Genomic DNA, 14410 nt, shown 5'->3' on the forward strand with positions numbered 1-14410 from the left:
CGTTGCTGAGAAGATGTGAGAGCTCCAGGCTTCCCCAGTTACTAGAAAAGCCCGCAGCCTCCCTCCCTTTGATTTCCAAGCTCCTTCCCAACACTTAAAAGCTCAGATCTATTTTGTTTCTTCCGGAATTGCTAACCAAAGCTGACTCCTGAATGAATTCTGTCTCTGCTCCAGTTAGTCATCCCTCCAGGACAGATTTAGTAACTGCTCAGGGAAACCACATCGAAGCCAACAGTTCACCATTGGAAGGCAGCACCCACTCACTGTCAGCTTCGTCTTTTCCTGAGCTAGAAAGCTCAAAGTGCAGCCAGTGAGCCAGAATTAGGAGTGAGCCTCTAGCCTCACCTGTTGTGTAGGAAGGTGGATAAATTGGTATGTACCTAGCCCCAAATGTGCCTGCAGGCTCAGGGAAGCTGCTGCAGAGACAAAAAGGACCTACAGCAGAGCTCAGCATCCCCATCTGCCAAAGCACCCATGGGGCAATCATCCCCCCTGCATGGCTGGAGCTCCAGGTAGGGCTGCCCGTGCTCCTCCCTGTTGGAACTGCCTGAGCATCACCTGCTGAGCCCCACAGAGCTGCCAGCACATGGAGCCGCCCCTCTGCTCAAGCAATCTCACCCCGAGCTGCAGAATTAGTAAAGTTTTAAAACATGTGTCTGACACGTTCACTGCCTGTGTTCCTGCAAGCTTGTGCTCTCCTCCAGAATGTTGCATAACACTGGCTGAGTGGAGGTGCATCGTGTTAAAACTTGTCCTGGTAAACAGCAACACCCCCGAGCACTGCAATGCACAAATATGAGACACAACACTGATGCTTTCAGGTAGGGACAGTTTATTTGCCCCTTTGAACAAATAAGGCAAGATATTTGAGAAAGATCAAACAAAATCTCTTGTATCAAACCGAGAGGAATGCAATAAAAGTTACTGTTCCATACATATACAAACTAAAGACCCAACACTATTATATACAAACAGCCAGATCTTACAAAACAGCATTTCAAGTCAGCAGTTTATGCCAGTGTTGCTAATTTCTTTGTTACAAAAAAAGTTAAAGCTACAAACTTCACATTTGTAAGTCTCACATGACTGACACCATCAGTATCTCTGGGTTTCAGAAGCAAAGAGAATGGTTTGTCCAGAACCCTTTCCAAATGCAGATGGACCCAAGGAGCTCATGAATGCAGCTTCTCAGTTATGCAAGTTTTTTGCTCAAAACTTTGTCAAAACATCCTTCCCTTATGGTACTAGCCGTGATCATAGCTTGGAGGACTCTGAGGAATGAACAGGTACTCTGAGAATGAACAGGTTCCCAGACATTCTACAAAGGGACCAAAAAGGGAAATATTTTCTCCAACAAATTGAAAATCAGTGAAGGAGAAAGTAATTCCTCTGCACTACAGCTCCAAATGCAAGAAACATCATTAAGTCTCACCCACTGCAAGCATTTTAGAAAGGTTCAAAGACAGTTAAGCCATTGGATCAGTTTTAGTTATTTTGGTTCGTTTGCTATATTTTAAGACAATCACGTCAGCAAAGCAGAGTATTTCAAGAGTGCTTACATTCAGTTACAGCAGTCACAGGTTGCATATTCTGTAAATAGACACCACCCCGTGGTGTTTCACCTTAAAGTTGGGGTTTCTAATGCCCTCTGATCTCTACAGTTATCTATACAGTGCAGAGGAAAAAATCCTTCCAGCAGAACGGGCCTGACCCACACCACACAGGCAGTGCACAGTTTACCATGTCACAGACCTCTGTGTCTGTCACCCCAGAGGTGCTGGGCCAGATCCACACAATTCAAGATCCAACACTGACCATAGAACTCCCTGCTAAGCTGGAGGAGTTTCTTCGATGCAAAGGATGCTCATGAAAATTGCTCATCACAAAGACATGGAGAGGGCAAAGCCTATTGCACAGATTCCAGATGAGCACGGTATGATGTTCCCCAGCACCTGGGGCTGTCAGATTGCTGGCTGTGCCAGGATGTACTCCTCCTGCAGCACCTACATACACTGCTTACTGCCTCCCTTTTCCTTAGGGACAGCTGTGACCCCACTGCATTACCAAACTGAGGCAAACCCATGCAACGAGCCCTGCAGAGGGTAAGGATGGCTTGGTTCCTTTCACAGCTGTGGAGCAGAACTGTGAGCAGCAGCCAAGAGCCTGCTCCAGGGGGGAAACAAGACCCTACAGAAACATGAAACAAACACATCACCTCTGTAGCAGCATTTGATTCAGGAGACACTGCTGTTTACTCATCCAGGTGATGTACCAAGGCCCAGTTCAGAAGCACGACGTGGAAACTGTTCCCTCTATCAGGGCAAAATAAAAAAACATTGGTAGAAACACTTGCTCTGCTCAAACATTCATATGCCAGGCACACCTAAACCCACACAGCTGTGCTGTTAGAGCCCAGAGGCAGAGGCACTGCTCAGTCTCTGCCCTGCAAACAGGCTTTGCTTTACTCTCCACTCTGATGTGAGCTGATTGCAGCGTCCTCACAGCGATTGTACATGCTTGGGGCATTGTGCTGATTGAGCTGTGCTGGGCAGGGATGGCAGGGAAATTAAAAAAAAACCAGCTCAAGAGTATCCAGAGGAGCTAGAAGAGACTGAACCTCTTCCAGCAGGACATTGGTAATTATCTTCTCATCCAGATAAACTCTGCCTTCGCTCCACCACCACAAATGCACATCTTTGTTAATTTAACAGTCTTTACTTTCAGTTTGACTCTCCTGATGTGCTAAACCTTGCAGAAATGTGAAGGATTGTGAAATCAAGTTTTTATTCAAGCATCCAAAGATGTAAATTTGAAATGAAGCCTATAAAATATTTCACAAGCTGTGGAGATTTTCAAGTCCTCTTGGACACAGCTGAAGTACCTAAATCCTGAGAGAGGTTCACACAACTTCCACCCATTCAAACACTGTTTCCTTTTCCCAGCACTCCATTCTCAGCAGGGTCTCCCTGAAGGACATTTCCAAACAGACAGACAAAGGGGTATCAGATCACTGACTGGCTTTTGGTTTTAACTGGGTGTGGATTTTAAATTACAGAATGTAATTTCTTATGGAGGCACAACATGCTTTATCTACTCGTATAAATTTATGAAGTACACAAAACGAGGACAAAACTGAGGTCATGAAGATATCACACTTGCTTAAAGCACACAGTGTAAGGCATGGGGCTTATTACAGGCTTTTTAAAAACTGAGATTTAAGTTTCTTTCAAAAGGCTGGAACAGTTTGTACATGTTCTCACCTGCTCTCTTCAGTGACCTAAAACTTATCAGTACCTTAACAGTAGAAACAGTTTACAGCTTGAAATTGAGTCTGTGCATTCACAAAGGAAAACAAAAACAAAAAACCCACAAAAGAATCAGCTGTTACAGACAACCATCTGTATTAACTTAAACCAAAATAGACTCCTGAAAGTTCAGTTGAAAAGAGAGTGAGCCAACTTTCATTAGCCAATTTCTATCTGGTTCCTCTGGTTTAAAAACAACCCTCCTAAAAACAGTAACAGAACTCTTTTGGAATTATGTTTTAAATACAAGTCTAACATTAAAACATACAATCAGGATTTCCCACACGATGGCATTCCTGAGTTCACAAAGGTGCTATGGAAAAATAAACGAGCAGAAGTATTGCCCTCTATTTTGCTAGCGTATTTCAATAGAAATCAATCTGTTCAGTAGTCACAAAAGCAAGGGGCTGATTGTTTGAGGATGGATGGCTCTACCCGTGGCTCAGAAGTTCTGCTGCCGCCGCTTCTTGGCTTCGATGGCGTCGAGGATGGGCTGCCGCTTGGACTGGTACTTCTGGCGAATCTCCTCGATCTCCTGCTCCATCATGGGGTCCAGGGCAGACAGCCTCTTCTGAAGCTCATCCACGCTCCACGTCTTCAGCTAGCAGGGAGACAGAAGAGGAACAGGCATTGGCATCGGTGCAACCACCACCCACACAGCTGCAGGGATCCTGCTGCTCCGCTGACGGCCACAGAGCATCTTCAGCAGGGAAAGACACCCAGAGCTCTGCTCCAGCCTGCTGCCCTCAGTGAGAGTGGTGGGAGCCTCAGGACACTGCTTCTGCCCGTTTCACAGGGACAAGACATGCTCTGGTTGTTGGCAGTGTGAGCACACAGCCAACCTGTGAAATGTTGCTTTTCTAATGCTTCGTTTTGCAGGCTTAGGACAGAAATGCTGCACTGAGATGGAAGGAAAGCAAACCTCTCTTCTCCTCCCGTTTCTTTGCAACTAAACCTCCTTATGCTAAATGACTAAAGGAGACATAGTGAACAGCAAGAAAATCACATCATTGACAAAAGCTGCATGTGAGAAAAAAAAAAAAGGCAATTATGTACAATCAGGCTGAATTTCAGTCGTGATGAGGAATTCAGACTCTGCTACACCAGAAATCCCAGAGCACAAACACACACCAGGTCACTTTGGGTCAGCCTTGTACTGATAAAATATGCAAGTCCAATTTGTATTTTCCTGTACACGTGAAGATGTCAGGCTCATCTGGACAAGCTCCCTCTCCCTGAATTCTCTCTCTCTGCCTGACCTTTGTTTAATTGGCTGCTCTCGTCTGTGGCAATTTGCTGAGAACTGGCACAGGAAAGTTTTGCTCTGTGATTACAGATGCCAAGTGTGGCCTGGGACAGTCTAGACTGTCCACAGCTGCAGCCTTTATGTAATGTCATATTATAACTGGTGCAACAGACAGGATTTTAGTATAATGTTAAAAATATGGACACTGGAAGTGCTTCAAATGTTTACTTAAGCACCAGTCCTTTCCCCATCCAAGACCAAGTGACCACAGGAGAGACTGTTTTACAGGCACTCCAGAAGGACAGAAATGACTGTGCAGCACCTGCTATCACTAAGCACCTGCTGTGGATGCTAAGAATATGCAAAATAATTTGGGTTCTTTCTTGTGCACAAAGAACTATCAATTTTTTTTTTCTTTCAACAAATGTCATAATTAAGTGACTTATCTTTATTTTTGAGCAAGTGGAGCTGTCCTAGTTTAGCTGTTAATTAATCAGCTGTCATGATTGTTCTTCAAGCCATTTCTGAACCAAAACACAGAGTGAAATGTTTGCTGCCTACTATAAGGCAACAAATGAATGTGTAATGGCAGTTTTCATTGCTCCTTAAAACTAAGATATGAAACTCCTGGTGCCTTTTCCTGAGGTGGAAGAGGTACCACTCCCTAAATCACAAAGTCACCTGCTACCTAATTTCTCACAATGTCTTTTGAAGTTCTTTAGCGTATTCTGCTAAACCAGATCTTTCCTAGTTGCTGTTTCAAGATCACAAATCTATTTTAATAATCCAGGCACACATGAAACAACCTTTCTGCCCAGGGTATACAGTACTTCTGCCTTTCCAATCAGGCAACTGTTCATTAGAAAGACAAAGCACTTCCTCCACAAAGATATATATTATTTATACACATTAATGCAACTTTAACAGGCAGCAGTTTAAGTTGATGCATGGCACCAGTTGTCTTTTCACACTAATTTATTAAGAAGCAGGTAATTATTCAACATTCCACTTCCTCACAGTCTAGGGAATTGAAAAGTCAAATAAAAATGCAAAACATAAGAAAATATTAATACAAGTACTGAATACATATACTAAGCAGCTACACCTCTCCCAGTGCTGGAGTGCTTACAGAGAGTATTGGAACAAATCTAAACCACCTTGCTCAAGGTGTAAGCCAACTATTAGATGTGAGAAATTGCCCTCAGGCTGCAATCTTCCAGGGATGCCCTTTGAGCCTTCTCTGCCTTCCTCCTGAAGAGCCTGGGTGCTGCTTGGAGCCAGAAACAAAGTGCCTGAGCTGGCAGAGCAGATGTACAGTGAGAAAACACTGCCCTACAGCTGTCCTTGGACAGGATGGAGCACTGGGGACATCCTCCGTGCACACTGACACACCAAGCCTTCCTGCAAAGTGTAAGAGCTGCTTGCCAAGGGACACAACAGCTTTGACAATTCCAGGCACTGCGTTTGCCAGGACAGATGGCTGAACAGAGTGGAAGATGCTGGAGCACAGCTAAGTCTGGAGTGGGCAAAGCCCACAGATTTATGTGAATATGAGCCAACTGGAAGTGGGTTACCTGCATGACGCAGAGCACAGCGGCCGCTTACAGAGCCGATCACGGCTTAAACACGACAGGGAGGCTGGAGAGGAAGGGAGGCGAGTGCATGTGCCAGGAACCTGGGAGCACAGGAACACCCTGTGTGCAGAGCTGTGTCAGTGAGCAGGAACAGTTTCCACCTGGAATAATGGCACACTGTCTGTGAATGCCACGCTACTCCTGGAAGGGGTGGAGAAGCCAAAGGGCAACGCTGGTGCAAGGTCCAGGAGGTGACTGCTCAGCCCAGATGAGCTGATGGCAGACTGGCAGGTCCCCAGTGGGTGATGAGAGCCACGAGAGCCACACAGAGCAGGGGACACCCAGCCCTCTGCTCCTGCTGTGACAGCAAGAGCCTGGGCGATTACTCAGCCTGTCCTTCCACTCACACACACACATCTTCAGAAGGAAAATAAACTAAACTGTTCAAAATGTGATGGCCTCCATTTCACTTTGCTGCCTGGCATTTCACTGTAAGGCAATGCCACAGACAGGCTTTCTCCCAGAAATGAAGTTTTAGACTCCAGTATATCTGTTTCTGCACTCCTGGGACACTGACATTATTCTCTTAGAGAAACGCCAGGAGCAAAATAAGACAAGAAGGACAAGGACAGCATCTCATGACAGACGGTTACTCAGGGTAAAGTCTCAGCACAGAGCAGCTGCAATTAGAGCTGGTTTTAGCCACGGGCTCAGTCCCATTCCTCTCCCCACTTCTCAGCATTTCCTCTGCTCTAAGAAGTCTGTCTAACTGATTCTGTAAAAGCTATCTATTTTTGTCCATGCTGATCAAATACCTAAGACAAACTTCTAAAGGAAGGAATCTCATTTTAAATGTAAAGCTGGATAAAAAATACTTGTTCTAAGGTTGGCCAAACAAATCTATCAAAATGGTGAGGAGGCAGCACATGAAACTCTTCCAGCAAGCGTGTATGTTGAGAAAGCTAATTTTTAACTGTTTGATTAACATTTGCATTTTTACTTGAGGTTTTGAGAATGATCTTAACTCTGTAAAAATGCCCAACTGAAGACATATGTCAGAGGTGGAAGTGTTCATCTGAAAGCCTCTCACCCACAGCTGTTGGATGCTGTTTGTTTTCTTCAGACACCACTGACAGCAACATCTTGTTTTAACATGCTGGTGATTTCTACTGTATAATTCAGAAGGACATACATAATTATATCCTTTGGAAGGACAAAACCTACAGCCTTTCCATGCCTACGCAGTAGTGATGGACAAATCAGGAACAGATCATTTGAAATACAGTTTCTTCCTCAAGGAGAGGATTTGTAAGCTATTAATGACATTCCTTTGTCAGCATTTCTGACAGACTTGCAGACAACTACCCCACTGAATAATGTTCAACTCAGCAAACTGCTTCTGAGTTGCAGTTCTTTCAAATCAGCATTTTAAAAACAGGGGGGAAAAAAACCCCACTTGCATTTCCTACAGTCAGGTAAAGTGTCACAGCAACATGATATTCTACTGAATGTAAATGAGCCTAAGCACCAAAAGGAGAATAAGTATAAGCTCTCTGCAGACACAGCCACAGGTTTGGTATTCAAGGGCACCACGGTTTGAACTTTATACCTCTGCTGCTCTGTCCTAAACAGGACACAGCCCAAAACCCTGCCACCATGGCAGATTTCTGTTTCACATAAAAAAAACATCTGTTGTAAAACACAAACCCTAGAGAATTAACTCAGCCTCTGCGCCATCCCCACAAAAACCAAACAAAAAAACCCCCAAATGGTTAAAAGTTTTTGAATTAGAAGCTGATGCAAATAATTTACCACAGTCCTCTTAGTACCCACAGCCCTCACAGTAAGGAGCAGCCGTGCTGGTTTGCCCACAGCAAGGTCTGTAGCCTGCTCAGTTTGGGGCTTGGCACATTCTCTGGTCCCTCAAGAGCCCTTGAGCAGCACAAGGTCACCCCTGCGTGGACCAGCCTGCACTACTGACATAAATACAGCCATGCAGTGACCCCTGAGTCACTTCAGCCATCATTCTTATCTGCTCCTCTGGCAAAACCACTGCCAGCCAAATCTCTTTGCTGCATGAATTACGAGCATCACGCAGAAAAGAGCTCTTTCCCAGCAGCTTTCACTCATTTCTCTCCCAACAAAGAGTTTTGGCCAAGCTCTAGTTCACTGACTGCACAGGAATCAAAAAATATTATCTTGGGGCAAGTAGAAAACATGTTCCTCCTGAAACTTTCTTTTTACTCACTGACACTGCATTTGACCCCTGCGTTTAGCACAAAGCCTTTTCTTTACAAGTCTGCAAGGTTTCAAGCTATCTGGGCTTTGCTTTTAAATACTGTCTTTGAAATCCTGAGGCTTGTGCCAAACAGGAACCCTCCATCCCATGGGGGGAATGCAGTTTTTCTACCATCACTTTTCAAACACACAGATGGACCATGACTTCTGGAACTAAAACTGGAGTATGTATGACACTGGTGAGATGAAGTTACTTTCCTCCTGGTGAAAGCATGTGAACAGTTTTTCAGAAAGAGAATATTTTCAAGTCTTGGTACTACAACCAATCCTACAAATAAAATTAGGAAGTTGTTCTCTTCTTCCTTAGCCCTCTAGACATATTCCTCTACCATAATTCCTGTGAGTTTGAACACTTGTCTTCCACATGCTCAGGGTGTTTTCCGAATTTCCTCCCACTGTTACCAAGAGCCTGTGGCTTTTTAGAAAGAAAACACCCAGCTGTAGCAATTGCTCTGCCTGCCTTTCACCCAGAAATTCAAGGTGGCATTTACTGCTCAACATAACTTGATGTCAAACTTTTAAGTTTTATATAGCCTTTAGAAAAACTGGCTTTGGCAATTATCACTTCATAAGGGGCAGTGGGAGTTTGAAGACTAAAATACAGAAGTAATAAAATTGCAGCTTCCCACGCTACACAGGGAAATAAATTCTTAGAAAAGATACAAGCTAGATGGGAGCCAAGGAAAAACAAATTAATTGTCTATTTAGCACAGCTTTTATTGTTATAGTTTCCTTTTAAGCCTAGTTTTATGCTGCAATCTAACAGTTCTTGATTGCACACCCAGTGATCAAAGCCCCCCATCAAACTCATCAATCCCATCAGCAGGGAGCACAACCCATCAATTTTTTGTGTGTATTTAGGCAAACTCTAAACATGGCTTGAGAAGAGGTTTTACCCAAATCAAGTTACCCAAGCTATGCCAAACATTAAATGCCAAACAGGAATTTGCTGTTTGAGATAATGAAAAGCATTACCACGGTAATACAGCAACAACAGTTTGCTTTGGAAAAACAAAACCAGCACAACCAGCTGGGACTTCAGTAGTGTGGGAGCCCCTCAGGGGAGGCTGTTGATGAGCACACTCGACAGCAGAGGTGGCTACATATGAGACAGGTATAAAACAATCCTACAAGTTCAATTAAATGTTCAGGTGTCCTTTAGGAAGGGAGGCTCTTCACAGAACAGAATAATTAAAACTCTTGTTTCACTTGACCTTGGCTATCACCAAGGCTATCAAGATGCTTCCCTGTTGATAAAACCAAGGGCACACTGACACCTCCTTCTCCAGAGCCCGGCAGATCAGTTTGATGTGAACCCCCGTCCACTCCTGAACTTTTCTGCCATCACCCCCTCAAGCAGAGTTTTATTTTTGGGAGGAGCTCTCCCATCAGATGCTGGGGGTGTTTGCAGCAGCCACCTTGGGGCAGAGCTCAGCCTGCAGCTGCAGTGGTGCTACAAGAGCAGGGGCCAGGGAGGGGAGTCAGAGCTCAGGGATTCAGCAGCGGGAGCTCTGACAAGTGTAAGAGCTGAGATTATCCTGGAATTAGCTCTCTGTAACTTGAAAGACTGGTTAAACGAGGTATCCATTAAATGCTCACATCAAATATACTCTGAGGACACAGATTACTCAAAAGTACTATGCACTTTTTTTAAACCAGAAAAAAAAAAGAGTCCTCAATTTCTCCAGCCAAAATTAAATTGTAGTAAGGTAATTTCTCAGGCTAAGCAGTGCTCCAGACTTTAGATCTTGAAGATGGTGATATAAATTGGTGTTGGAATAGCATGCTGTTTTTTCCCATAGCATTTTTCCTGAAATGCTGCCTCAATATCACTTGGCATACTTTCAATCACTGCTCTAAAAATTAAGTGCCTCGTTCTCATTTGCGTTTCCAGCACAAGAAAGCCTTGATGTAATGTATGAACAGGCATTAACTATTTATTCACTTTAAGCTGTCAAATGCAAAGGACACAAGGACCTACTGGCACTTTCTGACCATTTCTCCTCATCCATCAGGTCCCTACAACTTCACAGATCTGTCAAGCAGCCATGCTACAGAGGGGCTGCAGTAAATCAGAACAAGCCCTTGTGCCCACACAAGCACTAATTATCTTGCTTTTCCTCCCTTTTAGCATCAGCATGTCAGTGAAGTTTCTCACTGTTATGAAAGCAGTGGATGAAATGCACTCATTGTAGGATTTCATGCAAGATTAAAAATACAGATATTAATCTTTCAAAAGATTTGAAAAATAAGTCTCAGCAGCACAAGCTTCTGCTTTTAAAGCACCTTAATTATTTAGGCAATAGACTGGCAAAACACATCATGGGCTGCAGCATCCAGCACCAGCCAAAACAGCACAGCAGCTACAACTGCCCAAGGAAAGAGAGCAGGAGCTGTGATCAGTGCACATCTGGAGATGATGTGCCCTCACCTGAACAGCAGATGGCTTTCCACAAAGGAACAACACTTTCAATAAGATCATCAGATGACCCAGAGGTCAAGTCAGCTTCAGCCAGTTAAATATTTAAGTGCAATCACAGCATCACTTTTGTGGAAGAAAAGATGGGCACTACCACACACTCAGCTTTTGATCCCCAGCTGAAGTGGAAAAGTGCATTTTAACAGAGTTGTATCAGAGGAGACCCTCTCAAGTGAAGTGTTTGGGATGGCTCTACCTCACTTGCACAGATGTGGAGCTACTGAAACACCTTATTGCTATGAATGCCAATAAGGATCACAGTTAATTTTCCATGTAGCTCTGCTCACTTGATTAAAATAAAGGTTCACAACACCAGACCATGGCATCCATACTACCCCTACAGTATTCCTGGAGGGCCATGTGTGCCATCCTTCTCCTTGCCAGGCACACTGGCAAGATCACACCTAAACTGGGAACTGCCTCTGAGGAGTGACAGCTGCCAAGACCTCTCTCCCCAGCCAGGCACCCTGAGCAAGGCTTCTCCCAAGCAGCACAGGATCCCAGCTCCAGAGACAGCTGTCCCTCTGTTCCAGCACTGCTTCCCTGCTGGGGTCCCACCAGTGCCTGCTGAGGCCACTGCTCTTCTCTAGCAAGAACTGCCACAGCTTTGCCACTCCACTCTATCTTGTTTCAGGCTGCATTTACACCCATAATGTTTGATCCTGCTGGTTCAGCAAGGACCTTTCCCAATCCCACCTTGAGCAGCCCATTCCTGTGGCTGCTCTGGAGGAGACACACGCCCTTGGCACACAACTGCTCCTCACCAGCTCGGAGGCACCTCTGCCGTCCCACCCTCCCCACACTTTGGACGTTTTCCCCTATTCCTTGAAAGCCTTTAGGAACCAGAGAGCAGCTTTGCTGCTGGCAAGTGTCCTGGATTGCAAGGCAATGCGTGTTCTATTTGCCACCTCTCAGAGGTGGGGCAGTTATCTGCTGTTCATTGGGCAGTTTTCCTTATCTCTTCCATAAACCAATCCTCCATCCAGCAGATCTTTTCTGTCCATGGCCAGGGAGTGTCCCTGCATGGCTGATAAAATTCCATCATCCCATTGTGTGATGCTCTGCCCAGGGGAGGAGCCAAGCATTCCTACCTGGATACAATCTGAGATTCTGGGACAGCAGAGCAGCTTCTCCACTGGATTCCCAGAGGAACTTCTTCCACTGGATCTTCAGAGGAAGACTGCACTCTTCCACAGGATCCCTGCTCCAGCAGAACCACAGCTGACACTCCAGGAGGGCTGCAGCCGCATTTCCAATTGCACTACTACCAGCACCCTGACCCACAGGGTGCCAGGTTGTGTTCTGACTCTGTCAGTGTTGTTTTGGTTTACTGCATTGTTTATTTTATATTTTCTTCCCTATTAAAGAACCGTTATTCCTGCTCCCATATTTTTGCCTGAGAGCCCCTTAATTTCAAATTTATAACAATTTGGAGGGAGGGGGTTTACATTTTCCATTTCAGGGGAGGCTCCTGCCTTCCTTAGCACACACCTGTCTTTCCAAACTGAGACAGCAAGGTATCAGGAAATTCCCAATTCCCAGCAAACATCCTGTTCCCCCTGGCTACCCTGACAGAACTGTGGGAACACCAGAGCCTGGCTCAACAGCACTGGCATCCCTGGGCTGCTCTCAGCCAAGATCTGCACTTCACTGATCCCTGCTGTTATCCTTACACGGCTCAGGGAAGTTTTGGAAGCCCAACCATAGAACCTCTCCAAGCTGTAACTACCCTCACAGCATCGTCCTGAAGTATTAAGGAAGAAAACCCATCCAAAGGTCTACTCACTTATATGAGTGCTGAGTGATCATTAAAGAAATAAAGCTTTTTAAAAAAGAGCAATTAATTTTAATCTTCTAATTCAAAGATTAAATTCCCCTTTCTAGCCTTAGTGTCAATTATGAGTGTGAATAGCCCTATTCACTTCCAAAATCATCCCAAGTCCTGTGCACACTTAGTGTAAACAAAGAGAATGACAAATGGTGTCAGTGTTATTCTGCAGCACCAAACTTCAAGAAGTCCAAACCTTGAAATCCTTTAGGAACTTAGAAAGTGGCTGCCTAATCCTATAACCACAAAGATAAGTTATCTCACTGCTATTCTTTTTTCAGTAACTGAATTACAAACCCAGCTAAAAGGTCAGCCTGTCTGGACAAGCAAGCAAAAAAAAAAAAAAAAAAAAAAAAAAAAAAGGAGCACCATTTGCTTTTAAAAAGCACTTGCTTGCCAGAGGTTTGATTAAATAAAAACAGCAGGGTTTTTTTACTTCTCTAAGTGATTATGATTTAATTTTCTTAAGTAAGAGTACAAAAATACCTCTGAACATGCTAAAATAAATCATGTCATTAGGCCATGAGGATCTGGCTAGCTGCACAACTCAGCTATAAAGTACAGAGCTGACCAATGTGGGTTTTTTCTCCTTTTTTTTTTAGCGAGAGCAATCTGTCAGAAAATGCTGATTCCTTTAAATCAAACAAATTTTTTTTACAAATCTGAAAAGTTTAACAAAGCTCTTCTAGGAAGGGTACATATATCCATAAAGGAGCTCCCTTCCAGTTCCAGGTACCCTGCACCCCTCTCTCCCTTGCTCCTAAGGGCCCTACTTGCTGAAGGATTAACAATTAACTTCTCCATTCAGGATCACTTATCCTGAATAAAGCAGAACAACTGAAGAAGTGAGAATACCTGAACTCAGAGTGATTAATTCATACAACATTTCTCAATATGAAACACAAATGTAACTGAAGTGGTAACCAATTAATTAACACTAAATCAGTACTTGAATACAGCCTTTATTAATGATGTGGAGTAAGAAGCATCATTAACATATCTGAAGACTTCACACACTCAAACCTGCAAGGCACAGTGAAGGCTTAAAACACAGAGTTTCAGTTTCAAAGGCTTCAGACTACATCATCCATGGCAAGCAGCCATTATAGCTTTAAATAACTTAGACCTATTTATCTTAAGAGTATTAAACTTTATTCAACAGACATTTTTGAATCTTAGTCTTCCATTTTAGTTCCAGCTCCAGGAGAGCTGCTGAAAGGGGTTTGTTTTCAGGAAGACCCCACATTATCTACCCAAAAGTGAGGTTTATTACAAAGCCCTGGTCCAATGCTGCTCTGCCTCCCCTATTTCACTCAGGGAAAGGAAGAAACAGCTGCAACTTGAAGGCAAAGAAGACAGGAAGGAGGAGAATTAAAATGTCTGCATGTCTGTGCAGTTGTCTTTAAAACCAGGGGCATGTGTTTAATATTTAAGAGGCAAATATTTTTTGGGACCGTCCCCAAGTGAACCACCTCCACAAAATCTGTCTTGAATTAACCTGCACAACTCACTGTGAAAGGTTTCCCCAGTAGTCCACTATTGCTTTCTGAGGAAAGACTGAACTACAGAGATTTCCAGGGCATTCTGGAAAAATGAATAGCTGCATGTCTGTGCAGTTGTCTTTAAAACCAGGGGCATGTGTTTAATATTTAAGAGGCAAATATTTTTTGGGACCGTCCC

At 44.1% G+C, this 14410-nt stretch overlaps 1 protein-coding gene across 2 annotated transcripts in view; it reads right to left on the reverse strand.

Annotated features, from left to right (window-relative positions):
- Window positions 1–821: 821 nt before the first annotated feature.
- STK4 (serine/threonine kinase 4) overlaps window positions 822–14410 on the reverse strand; it is a 47564-nt gene continuing 33975 nt past the window's right edge. For both annotated transcript variants that reach the window (XM_041419265.1, XM_041419264.1), the window contains one exon: window positions 822–3906. In XM_041419265.1, coding sequence (XP_041275199.1) covers window positions 3748–3906 — 159 coding nt within the window. In that variant the 3' untranslated portion in view covers window positions 822–3747. The remainder of the gene's footprint in view (window positions 3907–14410) is intronic.

Source organism: Onychostruthus taczanowskii, unplaced genomic scaffold (genome assembly GCF_017590055.1).
Source record: "Onychostruthus taczanowskii isolate IOZ18803 unplaced genomic scaffold, ASM1759005v1 scaffold60, whole genome shotgun sequence".
Taxonomy (NCBI): Eukaryota; Metazoa; Chordata; class Aves; order Passeriformes; family Passeridae; genus Onychostruthus; species Onychostruthus taczanowskii.